Below are 12,658 nucleotides of genomic sequence, written 5' to 3'. Positions count from 1 at the left end.
CAAGTTATTTTAAGATGTGCGCTAGCAAAATAAAGAAGCAAATCAAGAAAACAAAAAGTCTTAGATCCAAGAAACAAGAGGTTCAAGAAAACTATGAGTTCTTCTGACCCAGGATGTCATTTGTGCAGTAGGCCAACGCAGCAAGCCATCCAGACCGGAGCAGGAGAATGGAACTCTCCCAAGAGGAAGGTGTCTGGGAGGAGAAATGATTCATACATTAGATAATTAGCTTAAGAATGTAAGAGGAAAAATGAAAGGCAGTTCAAGATTCCATGAAAAACTACGAGTTGAATAGGAATGCTAAGAATGCCCTCTTAGCAACCGAGTAGGTGCCACAAGGAGAAAAATATTTACATAGTCCTCATAGTGTAAACAGTACATTGATTTTCAACCTTTAGAACCAACCTATTGACAAAGCACAGAAAGATGTAATTTAAAATTAGAAGTAAAACTTGAATTCAGGAAAGGAGGTTGGAAAATGATTATGTGAGCTTAGTTCTCCTTTGCCACAGCAGGACTGAAGCAATACAAAGTTGATAAAAAAAAAAAAAAAAAAAAGAAAGAAATAGCGTGTAAGAAATCTACCTACCCAAGAAGTTCAAAGTAATTGGTCCTAGGGAGCCTGGACTTCAGGTGGGGTAAAGGGTAGCGTAGAGGACCACAACTCATTTTAAGTCTTTTTTATTTGTGCCTCATGCGTTTCTTCTTTCTAAAATCGCTTTTTTTTTTTTTTTTTAATTGGAAAAGCTTTAGCCCTTGGTGGTGACTGTGAGGTGGAAATTGGGGAATTTGAATCCCATCCTGCTGCCAGGCTTGCAGGCAGAACTCAGAGTGGGGTTGGCAGCAGCTGACGGAGAGGAGAGCGTCTTCAGGCCTGTGACAAAACGAGGGAATTGGGGAAAGGAGAGGAGGCCCAGGGGCTGAGTCTCTACACAGTAGAGGGGCCACTTAGGAGAGCCTGCCATCTGGTTATTTCTTGTAGATTTTTATTTTATTTGAGTTTACATCATTTTCATTAAGAAATATTGGAACAAATTGAGAAGTTTACCCAATTTTATGAAATGTGAAATTTTAGGGAATTTGTGTTGATTTCCAGGGTAAAGGCAGAATGAGACAAATATGTAGCCATTCATTGAAATTTAATTGATTTATGGGTTTTTTCTTTGCCATATTTTCCCCATTTTTAATTTATGATCTCCAGCATTGTTTGCACATTATTTTCATTACTGTACTTTGTTATAATTCATCATTTATACCATCCATGTTCTTTCTTTTCTTACAGATTCTGATATCTTTAGTCTGAATTTTTAACTGGAATCAGAACTGGATGTTGGGGTCACTCTATCTTTTATTGTACCACGTGATTACCTAATTCAAAATTGCCCCCTAAAAGTTCATATTAGTTAATATAATTTTTTAATGTTAAAAATATATGTATAGTAGTAAACAGTTTATTCTAGCAGCCATGTTGAACAATGTATTTAAGAATTGTAAACTCCCGGAATACTGTATTTATATACACTATTGCAATAGACCATACTTTGACTTAGTCCTGGTAACTGTACAGTAATTTGGTTTTACTAACGAAAGTTGTGAATAAAACTGTGAAACTAGAAAGGAGACTTTCTGGACTTTAATAGACAAATGTGATTTTTAATACTGCTATTTTTCTTTTTTTAATATAATTTTTTCTTTATATTCCCCCAAATCAGTGTAAATAAGCGTACCACACACACACACACACACCCACACACACATGTCTTGGCCACAATGGTAATGCTTCTGTACGTGTTTCTATCTGTCCCTCTGGCTAAAAATGTGTACTCTTATTAGATGAATATAGATATATATAGATATATATATACACACACATATATATATATTTTAATAATGGCCTTTTCCAGTGAACTGTCATGTTTCTTTGTACAGTGAAAATTTCTATTTTAGGTTAAAAATTTCTTACTCATTCTCATATATTTGCTTGCCAAGGGCGAATGAAAGAACATGGCTGCTTCCCCCAGACAAACCGACCTTGGCATCCACATAAAGCATCATTGTTTTAAAAAATGAAGGGTGCTTAATTGTTCCCTTTTTTCTGTATTCTGTAGGTCTCATAACAACAAACTGCAGTCTACAGCTTCTTAAAGTTCAGCGTGTTAACCTAACATAAAACACAGCAAGAATCTGGTTGTCTGAACTATTTTAAATTAAGGAGCCAGATGTTTTTAGTCAGGTTATCCTGACAAGACTTGACCTAAACTTCGTTTTTATTGGTCATAACAGTCCAATTATATTCTTGGCCAATTTTGTCCAACGGACAAGGGAAAAGCAAAGTCAACGACACCATTATCTTGTCAAGATCAAATGGTTTTACTATTGTGGCAGAAGCGGGAAAACTTTGTTTATTGAAAAAAAAAAGAAAAAAGAAAGCAAGAAAAAAAGATAATATGGGGTCAAGTGTAACTCCATGGAAATGCCACGTCTGCTCTTCAGTGAAGAAGCTGGTTTAGAGTCTCACAGAAAACTTTTGACTGTATTTATTTATTGTTGCAAAAAAGACGCTTTTTTATTGCTGCCCTCATTTGTCAGCTAATTATTTTTTCTTATAAAATCCAGCCCCGGTTACATGTAATCCATTCTGTATCTTATCATGATTCCTGTAGGTAAAAGTACAAGACGACCTCTAGATGTCTTTTCTTTCTATGAAAGGAGCTGCTATGTACACATGTGCACACACACATACACACACACACAACTGGGAATCAACAATGAGTTTATTGTTCATGGTAGATAAAAATTAAGCTTGCATAAAGGTTGGGCTAAGTGGTCCTGGACTACAGACTCTGTTGCCTTGAATATAACAGTACAATTTGTCATTTACTCTGCACCAGGCTAAACTGAGTAAAATCTATTTGAAGGTATCTTGTTTGTAAACATTTGTCAGATTCTAATTTTTTTCTTTTTGTATTAAAATTCAACTATGGATGTATATGAAACAAAATAAATGGAGATCATTTTTCTCCCACAGATGGTGTCTTTGAATGTGCGCTAATGATTATCTGTCAGCCTTTGAGGGGAAAGGGAGGGCTGCAAGGTACATAACAGGCTGGAGAATCTAATCGCACCTGGGTTTCCCCAGGGCAGTCGTGGCCCTTCGTTTCCTAGTTCCCAGCCCACTGTCATCCATCAGAGAAGAATCTTCAGGGGTGCTAATCCTGTTGCATCAGTTAATCATACTAAAGGGTAATGTGGCAAAATACACATTGCCTTCATCTGTACATTACGTAATACCAGGCAAATTAGCAGTTACGGACAGCTACTTATAGTTTATATGGGGCATTTTTTAAATTACTTCATCCATTTTGTATTTTTTTGTTGGTTGGTTGAGTTGTTTGTGGGTTTTTTCCCACATAAGAAAAAGTAGTGTAAGCAGTAGGGGGGAAATGGAGAAACAGCAGAGGATGGTGTATTTTGCATGTCTTTCCTTTCGGTGTTCTAACCTTACACGTTGTATTACCTACCGCATTGTAATAATAGCTTCTGTAAGATCTGCCATAGTTGGTTTATGCAGCTTTGCAAAAGTTTTACTAGATTTTGCACTAATTCATGTTAGCTTTGTCCTGCCAGTTTCTGGAACTTGTCAAATCATGTTTTTAAAAAGTTTCCTTCTGTTTAATATCACCCTGCTATGCAAAACCTTTCCCGGACCTTCGTTTCTTAAAAGAACGAACAATGTTGCTCCAGTTCCCAGTTCTTCCTTATCACAGACTCAGGTGTGCAGGTTATTCTGGGTTAATTTTATCTCATGAAGCCCATTCCTTTTTGTACATACAAATGTCACTTACAAACCTGTGCTTACAAACTTAAAGAGACTAACTGCTCAATATGAAAACATGGAAACAAAGTTTTGCTTAAAATAACTAACACGGAAGTAGTCAAATACAGGTTATTTTGTCCTTTTACTTTAAAAAAAAATGTTACCTATTGTATGCACTGTGCTGATGCAAGAATCCTACATTTTAATGAATTATAAAATCATTCTGCATCTCGTCACGTCACAGTATTTCTGTACTATTTATTCATATATATAGAGAGAGATATAGATATATATGGGCTTAACCATTTAAAACTTGTTGCGGCAAGAACTTTCCTACCTGTAGGCAATAGATTGCTATGTTTTTAACAGATTGTGGCAAATTCTAAACAGCAATTCCTTTTGTACGTAATAGGACATTTCATCCTAGAAAAATAAAGTAATGTTTTTGACATTGGATTTGGTGCAGTTTCTAATGAAATAGTGGTTTGGTTGGTTGATATATTTTCTGGAGCCGTTGGCATTGCCAAATTGTACCAAAAAAGATAAATTTTATGGGAATCCTCAGACCAGGAAGATACTAATTTCATATGTGTATTTAATAGTATAAAGCCTTTTGCAATTTCTATCACTATATAGACATTTTATAGTTTTATCAACTACAGAGCTTTAGTCTTGTTTCAGAAGTAATTTTTGAAAAACATTCTTATAACACATAATGGGTTTCAAAAGCTGTTTTTCTAGGAGTATTCTTTGACAAGTTCCTGCTATCCAATAAGATAAACATATCACAGCTCTTTTACTTTGAATAATCCAAGTAGTAGACTGTACATTTGTGATACATGGTTAGGATTTTCTACCCAGTCTTTAAGCTTGTAAATACATGTAATTTGCATCAGTAGATTTCCTTGGCTAAAAGTATTTTCGGTGCTTGTTATGTTTCATCTGCCAAGTTCACAATCCTTGAAAACCTTTCCTAATCAGTATTTTCATAATATTGGTAAGGCTTTTTTCTCCCACCCAGAGTTTGCAGGATTTGTATTTTAGTTAATGTCCTGCAATAGGTTTAAAAAAAAAAAAATTGTGAACTTCCAGAGATCTTTTCCAAAGTAAAACAATTGTCTTTTAATATTTCAAATGGTCTGGAGTGTTATTTAGAGACCCTGAGATGTGCTGTTGTTCATAATCTACTTTCCCAGAATCTGTAAATTGAGGTTCTTTCCTTATTTGTATTCATCTGTGTGTATTTCTGATATTAGAGAGCCAGCCTGGTGGTGACCTTTTAAACGTGCACATACGGACAGGCTGAGCTAGACAGGGCTAGCTACACGGTTACCGTAGCTCCCACTCTTCGTGACTGAGGCCACTCTTGGAAGCCTCCAATTTCTTGTCCTGAAAGTGAGAATGGTGCGATCTTGTGGACAGAGCAGTGTCTTGTGTGTGCTTGGGCAGGGGAGGAGAGGGGTGGCGGCTGGGGGGCGGGGGGTGGTGTGGAGAGAGCCAGCTGAGTATGTTTAATAATATGAAATATTCTGAGATACTTTGGGATACTTCGAGTAAGCTACCGGAAAAGACATTTCTTATATGATCACACCCCCATTTGATCCAATTCGGACCAAATTCAAATTTAAAGAAAAGCTTTAAATGATAAAGTTCTGGACCCGAAATGGGGCGGCATTTGCTGGGTCAGTTTTTAGGTGTTTGTGCATACGTGTGTTTGATCAACTTTAAAATTGATAGAAGGGAAATATAAACAGTGCCAATTGGTATCTTAAAAAACTTAAAAGTTTGTACCAAATAAGAGTATATATTTTTATAGGCCTAAAAGCAAAACAAGTACTTTTTTTCTTGAGTTCTAAGAGCTTAATTCAAAGGAGGGATGCTGTTGGGTTCCTCTTGAAGGCAGTGGAGTATTTTACTGATGAGGGACTTACACGTGCACACAGCTTTTTATGGTCTTTGGAGCACAAATCCATGTGCTAAGAAAAATCTTCCAGTAGGACAAAAGGATTAAGAACTACAATGAACTTGCTACTTACAGTTTTGCATAAAGTTAAGACTGTATCCAAGCTACTGATTGAATATTGAAAAGGTGATTCTTTGTAACCTTTTTCACCTAACCTAGGATGATCGGTTTGGTCGCTCCCTCCAGGGCACAGACCCCCTTGCCCAGCACTGTTCTACCTCGTTTGAGCCTCACCTGTCTCTCATCGAGACCTGGTCTTGAATGACGGCCATAGTTCTGGGCAGTTTCTATAAAACTGGCCTGCTTGTTTGCCCTCCCCGTGTGTACACACTAACCGTATGACCTATCTCTATCATACAGATTACACAATTCTGGCATCGGGTGTGCTCCCAAAACTCTTCAGAAACTTAGTATCATCAAAGTGGTCTAATCAAACCCTAATCCTCAGGCTTATGTAAAAGTGATTTAACTCTTCACATTCTAACTCACGACCATCCAACCAGTAATTTATCTATTTGGCCATTTTGCAATTTTTATCACTGTGTTATTCAAGATCACCGCTTAGCCTTTTCACATTTAAAAATTCATCTTTGGTTTTTGTGACTGGTGCTATTTATGTCTCAGTTAATGTTTATCCTAAACACACACACACACACAAGCCAGAAGCTCTTCAATCTCCGCTTACTCTATTGCCAGTAGGTCGCGTTATAATCAATGCAGTTGATTCATTCCCAAGAAGCAATCCTAGAATGATTTTTAGTAAGTTTGGGCAAAACTCACTTTTGGAAAATTCTCCAAAACTCCCTCAGTGATGCTTTACCACAGAAGAGTCAGGAGCTCTCACATGTTATTTTCTGTCTGCCCTCTGGAACAAATAAGGTAAGAGTATCTCCCATCACAGGCAGATGTCATGTCTTCCACTCTTGCTTCCTTGTGGATGCTCTACTGTCCTAAACATCTTTTAGGACGTATTGTGCTTCTGTTCTATGTGGCCATTAAAGACTGTCTAAAGACACCTCATGAGCTCCCTGAGCACCTCTCCTCTGAGACCAGGATAGGCTGGGTTTGTTTTTTTCTCTTTGGTGCAGTTCCTGTTTATCTTTCCTTAGGCTGTCATCTTCAGCTGTGGATTATCCATGTCTCTCTTCACGTGTTCCAAATTAACTGATGTACAGCTTGGTCTTCTGAAAAAAAAACCTTAAAATGGCTTGTGGACTCAAGTATAAAATGAATCTTAAATTCAGCTAGTGATTAAACCTTTTCCAAACCAACTGGAAAAATGTTTAAAATTCACATACTTGCAAGCTGTCATTGAATATACATTCCAGGGTTTTTGGAGTAAGTTTGAGAAAGGCTTTTTCCTAAGCCTGTAGAGCTCCATGAGGCTAAAAAAAAAAAAAAAAAACCAGGTGCATCCAAGATCTGATTTCAAGGCAAGATTTACTACTTTACAAACACAAACAGGATACTCGGTCTTAATAGAAAAATGACATCAGATACACCCAGAATACGTTTAGCATTGGGACAGTTGCCAGTTTGGCACAAATTGTTTTTAGGAGCAGGGAGGGAAGAGAATAAACTATTTCTTACATTTTGGTACATCAGGAACACTTGTTTGAATAATATTTTGCTTGAATTAAGCCCGTTAGTACTCTAAGTGTAAAACTTGAATACTTGTCTTGAGTTCTGACCCTAGTGTTTTGATCTAAATGACATTTCATACATGTCTTTTGACTAGTGCGCTGTTATGTACAGAATTTAAAATGTGATGGTTTTAGTATGAAACTTGGTTTGATAATGTGATATAACCTATTCAAAGTTGTACATTTAAAATCAAGGAAATGCTTTTTTGTGAACTATTTCTACTGAAGAATGTATTTAAATTAAAATAATTAAAAATAAACCACCTGAAGCAGTGATCTGCTAACTGGACAGGTCAGTTATCTGAGCTGTGTGAATAAATGCCACTAGACTCCAATAACTTTGCCAGGGACCTCAGAAGCATACCACTGAAGAGGCATTTTGCAAATAAGAAAGTGGCGACTTTGAGATTAGAGTTGGAACTCCACAATCCGTTCCAGAAGGAGCTGTGTGCCCTCCTTCACAGGAAGACCCCATTCCGTGAAGACAGACCTCTCCTATCTTGTTGCGGAATGCGACACGTCTCTTATAATCCAGCAGTGCGAGGGTGGTCCATTTCAAATGCACTGGGCGTGAACGGCACTTTGAACTTGCCCGTTCCTTTTTCGGTTAAATCTCTTCACGTAGCTGCTGCCACTCCTGAGCAATCCATCTCCTGGCCGGAGCCGTCCTCTCAGGACCTGGAGCAGAGCTGTAGGGAGCTGGCGTCTCTTATGGTAGATGTGGCCCATCACAATATACCTGCTTCCTGAAAAAAAGTAACCAAAATGTAAATTCGCTAGTGTCTTAAATGCCAAGAAACAGTAAGAACATGCAAGGCCGTCAAGGAAGGCCTAAGCTTCAATCTGTTATCTTGCTGCACCTGTTAAATCTCAGACGTTTCCCCCTCAAACAACAGGTGGAAACAGTCTAGGGACCTTTAGAAGATAATCAGTTTATCAGCCTATTATTACCAGCCAACATCCCAGTACAAAGGTCCTAACCACAATGTAATCAGGAGGATCTAACAGAGCACACCTCTAGAAAGATGTGGGAGTGGGTATTCCACCCCCCCCCCAAAAAAGACATTCTAAACTTTTTCTAAAAGCCTCTTCGGTGCCCCTCTAGCAACGTTGTTTTCGTCACTCCATGTATCAACAAATATCTGAGTGCCCGCTTTGTGCCAATCCATGCGTTCCCACCTTTAACCAGAGGCACGGGAGGCTGACGGAGCGGAAATCGGAGTGGCAGAAATACCTGTCGTCTAAATTCTATCCATTTTAGAATACTACTCCCCCCGCCCGAAACGGTACTGGGGTAACGAAAAGACCGGGCTGTGGCATCCAAGTTACAAGTGGTGGCACAAAATCTGTATATAAAGTGTTCAGATCAGTTTCAATACCAGGTTTAAACTCTGGGCATGGCTTATGGCAGCTGGAGGAGTCTAGGACTAGTATGTGGACTCGGAAGAAAAACCCGTCCGGAGTGATGTACAGGCGGTTCATCTTGTACAGCCCATCCCGGTCCACCAGCAGAGTCACCAGCCGGATCCCTGTGCCGAGCACGTCCACGTCATGCACGATTCCGTTCACTGCTGCTTTCAAAAAACAAAGAGTTTGGAGAAATGCAGAACGCTCATTTCCTCTCTTTCCCCAGCGAGTTTTGCACACATCACGAAATAGTCCACAGGGGTCTGGGGACCGCAGAATTGAGTGAGTGGGTTTCTCTAGGGTTTCCCCTAGGGCAGTCTGCGAGCACAGCACGCGCCTGGGCTCGGAAAGGCTCGCCTCGCCGCCTGGGCTCTGCAGCCCGGACCCGGGAGGTGCTGCGGGGCGGGGCTCACCGAATTCGCTCGCGCAGTAGGACTCGCGCTCGTCCAGGTCCACCCTGCAGGCGCGCGCACAGGGCTCGGCGCCGGGATCCGCGTCCCTCTGCGGCGGGCTGAGGCGCGGGGGCGGTGCGGGCGCGGGCTCGGGCCCCGGGGGCGGCGCGGCGGCGCGCGGCCGGTTGGGGTGGGCGGGGCCGGCGGGAGCCTCGGCGGCGCGCGCGAGCGACCGCGCGGCCGGGAAGCGCAGGGCCCGGGCGCGTGAGCGCCGCGGGGAGTCCTCCAGCGCGGGCACGCGGCGCGGCGAGGCGCGGTTTTCGGCCTGCGCGAGGCGGGGGCTCGGCGGGCCGGCGGGCGCGCGCGCGGCCTCCCGGAAGCCGGCCCGGTTCTCGGCGGGCGGCGGGGGCTTCCGGCGTCGCGGGTCGGACCAAGCGCGGGGAGCGGCCTCGGCCGCGCGCGGCCGCCGCGGCACCTCAGGGACCGGCTGCGCCCGGGGTCCCGGCGTCTCCTCCGCACTCGGGCCGCCGCCGGGGTCGGGCTTCCTATTGTGGGGCGGCGACGCTGTAGGGAAGAAAGAGGAGAGGCCGTCAGGGAAGGAGAGGCGCGGAGGGGAGAAGCCAAGTGGGAACGCAGCGGCGCGGGGGAGGGGAGACCCTGTGGAGAGGGCAGGGGAGGCCGAGTGGGGAGGAGAGGAGAAGCGGGAGAGGTTGAGAGGGGTGGGAAGGCGGGCGGAGGGTCTGAGACGCCGGTGGGGGGGGGGTGAGGGGCGGGAGAAGAAAAGGCCCTGGGAGGGGAGAGGAGATGGGGACAATGTAAACTTAGCGAGCACCTGCGAGAGGAGCGAGGGCGGGGGGGGGGGGTGGGGGGGGGCCGGAGACTTGGAAGTGAAGGCCAGGGAAGGGGAGGGGGAGAGGAAGGCGCCCCTGTGGTAAGGGGAGGGAAGCCTCAGCTTCAGGTCCGAGTAGAGCACAGGTTTCCTAGGCCCCGGGGGAAGACTGAGATGAGGGTCTTGCCCTCTAAAAGTGAGGCCAACTAAGAAAAATTTTCTCACCACATGGGACCATCTCATTTTGTTAAGGAACCTTTTAAAATCTATAGCTTTTAAAATTGCAACAACCTGTTTGTTCTAGGACTAAACACAACGGTCAACTGTGGTTAAATAACAAACTCTTTTTTGCCGTTTCTTTAATATATATATAAACATCCGCCTTTTTGCTATGTACAGTTTGTTGAGAAAGTACCAAGAGCAAACCCCAGGGGGAAAGGTCTCATATTACAGGTTCTCCTAATTGTTTAAGCGCCCCTGACAACGGAACTATTTGGTTTTCCCATCCGTGTTTACACTGTCATCTTGGTCTCTGTGAGTGGATTTTTATCTGGCCTCTTGGACACCGCTTACTAGTAAACTACAGCTAAGAAAGATTTTTTAAAGCATGGCTGGGAGGCCGAGGCCCCTGGTTGAGTATAAAAGCACACGCGCACCACTTAGATTTCCCCTTCCCTGGTGGCGAAAAATCTCTTAAATGATATGGCATGAAAACAATTTTGTTTTTAATTATTAATGATTTTCCCCAGCTCTGCAGACAGGTTGGTGAGCAAACTTCAGCCAGCTTGGAAGCTGGGCAACTTTCCATGCCCAGTTACACAATATCACCTCCCCGTTTGCCTGGGTCCCAGTGCCCTCCAAAGAGGCACAAGAACCTGTCTTTTTTCTTTTTCTGTGGTCTCAACGGCTGGTTTTCCGCATTTCTCTCTTGTTGCATGGAAGAGCTGGGTCTGCCCACGTGCAGCTCTTGCAACACTTGATGTAAAGGGATTTATCTTGCCCAATTGACAAGCTCCTTTAAAATCAGCTTTCCCCCAGCAGTAATAGCTGGTTCTAGATCGTGTTTTTGCAGAGAGGTTGATTCTGACTCATTATGTCCAACGTTGTCCCATTCACAGCTGAATAAAGTTCTGGTAGATATCCAATTCCTGACAACTGTTGACCTCACAACTGCTTCCCCATTGATATCACCATCTGTTGTCATGGGAAAGATTGTCTGATATTTGGGTTAAATGCCACTGAAGTCATTCAATTTCCATGTGGAAAAATAACCCAAAGTAAATTGCCCTGTGAGGTGCGGAAGCTGTTTTTCCCAGAGATAGGGAATCAGAAGAACATCCAAAGAAAAGCAAAACAAAAACCTCTCCCCGCAGAGAATCCCTGATTTCATTATTTCATTCCCTCAGTAACTTATTTTCATATCATGCGTGAAACTGTGTGTGCGTGTTTTAAAGACTCAGGTACTCGCCCCTCCCCCCGCCCCCCACGGGCCATTCGCTGGGGCTTGCAGCCAGAGGGGAGAGATGTCCGATTTGGGCTCCTCTTGGCCCTCAGACGCGGCGGGCGCACCCAGCGCTTCGGATCGCCCGCGGGACCCCGGCTCCGGCGCAGGGCGGACCCCGCGCTCCTCCCGGTGCCCGGCGCCCGCCGCGTCCTGCGAGCCCGGCCCGCACGGCGCCCGAAAGGCATGCCGCGACCCCTTTTGACACTTTCCCTCCTCTGTGATGGAGCAACTACTTAACATGCAAAGTTTTCCCCAGCCTGCCCGGCTCGCTCGAGATCATTTCAGTAGCTGAACTGGCTTCTTTCCGAAAAGGCTGCCAGGACACACAAAATTTTGGGGACACAGTTTGCTCCTTTCGAACACGAACACGGACCCCTCTCCTGCACACTCTGACCCCTTTCTCGTCCCGCCCTTCAGCGCGCCTTCTCCCCCTTCCCCCCCCCCAACCCCCCACCCCACCCCTGCTCCTCTCCCAGGACTCAAGCATTTCCCCGATCTTACCTTTTCTCTCCGCCACTGGGGCTTCGGGAGATGATCCAACGATCAAACAGAGGAGCCAGAAAGCTCTAGCTGTCATTTTCGTAGACACGGTTCCCAGGCTCTAAAACGGAGCCTGGGCTTTTGCTCTTTCTCTCCCCCCACCCCTTCTCCACACCCCCACCCCCGTTCATGCTAATGAGGGGCAGCCTTTGGGGAAACGGGAATCACTCACTGAACAGACCATTGGAACAAAACCGAGCTGCAGGGATTTCTCCCACTTCCTAAGGGGGACAAGCACATGGCCTCTCGAAGTTGTCCCAGCGAATGTCTGTGGGCAGTGACAACATCAAATCCTAAACTTGAAACCCGTGTGGGTTTGCGGACTGGAGTGGGGCGGGGGGAGGGGAGGGTGGGGCAAGTGGAGAGAATAAGGGTGTTGAGGGGCTGAGGGACAGGGTGGGGGAGAAGGAGTGATAGGAAGTTTTTTCCAGATTAAGTCAACAACAAATAGGCGGATTAGCGCTGAAGACAACTTGGGCTTGTGGAAGGGATTCAAGATGACAGGAAAATTCATCCGGGAATGTGTCAGGGGGTCTGAGAGAAACCAAGCCTAGGTCTGGTTA

At 44.0% G+C, this 12,658-nt stretch overlaps 2 protein-coding genes across 7 annotated transcripts in view; one reads left to right on the top strand and one right to left on the bottom strand.

The window, feature by feature from the left end:
- Positions 1 to 3,027, top strand: part of BPTF (bromodomain PHD finger transcription factor) — a gene marked incomplete at its 5' end in the record, with an annotated part of 155,877 nt that extends 152,850 nt beyond the window's left edge. For all 6 annotated transcript variants that reach the window (XM_080825943.1, XM_080825941.1, XM_080825942.1 and 3 more), the window contains one exon: positions 2,109 to 3,027. In XM_080825943.1, the coding sequence (XP_080682069.1) occupies positions 2,109 to 2,145 (37 nt within the window). In that variant the 3' untranslated portion in view covers positions 2,146 to 3,027. The remainder of the gene's footprint in view (positions 1 to 2,108) is intronic.
- A 4,176-nt stretch (positions 3,028 to 7,203) lies between these two features.
- Positions 7,204 to 12,192, bottom strand: LOC308357744 (UPF0450 protein C17orf58). The gene is made up of 4 exons (XM_080827496.1): positions 12,057 to 12,192; positions 9,244 to 9,786; positions 8,803 to 8,994; positions 7,204 to 8,169 (listed from the first exon to the last, which is right to left on the bottom strand). Exons 1-4 carry the CDS (start codon positions 12,130 to 12,132, stop codon positions 7,979 to 7,981), a joined length of 1,002 nt encoding a protein of 333 aa, XP_080683622.1. The 5' UTR covers positions 12,133 to 12,192; the 3' UTR covers positions 7,204 to 7,978.
- Positions 12,193 to 12,658: the final 466 nt, after the last annotated feature.

The sequence above is a fragment of the Martes martes genome, assembly GCF_963455335.1.
Source record: "Martes martes genome assembly, chromosome: 16".
In the NCBI taxonomy this organism is placed as follows: domain Eukaryota; kingdom Metazoa; phylum Chordata; class Mammalia; order Carnivora; family Mustelidae; genus Martes; species Martes martes.
Note: the sequence above shows the minus strand (reverse complement) of the source record. Positions and strands in the feature narration are given on the sequence as shown.

Coding starts and splice junctions, on each gene's coding strand:
- LOC308357744 (XM_080827496.1), bottom strand. CDS start 12,132: ATGACAGCTAGAGCTTTCTGGCTCCTCTGTTTGATCGTTGGATCATCT. Junction 9,787..12,056: donor CCCAGTGGCGGAGAGAAAAG/GTAAGATCGGGG, acceptor TCTTCCCTACAG/CGTCGCCGCCCCACAATAGG. Junction 8,170..8,802: donor ATGCCCAGAGTTTAAACCTG/GTATTGAAACTG, acceptor ACTTTTTTTCAG/GAAGCAGGTATATTGTGATG.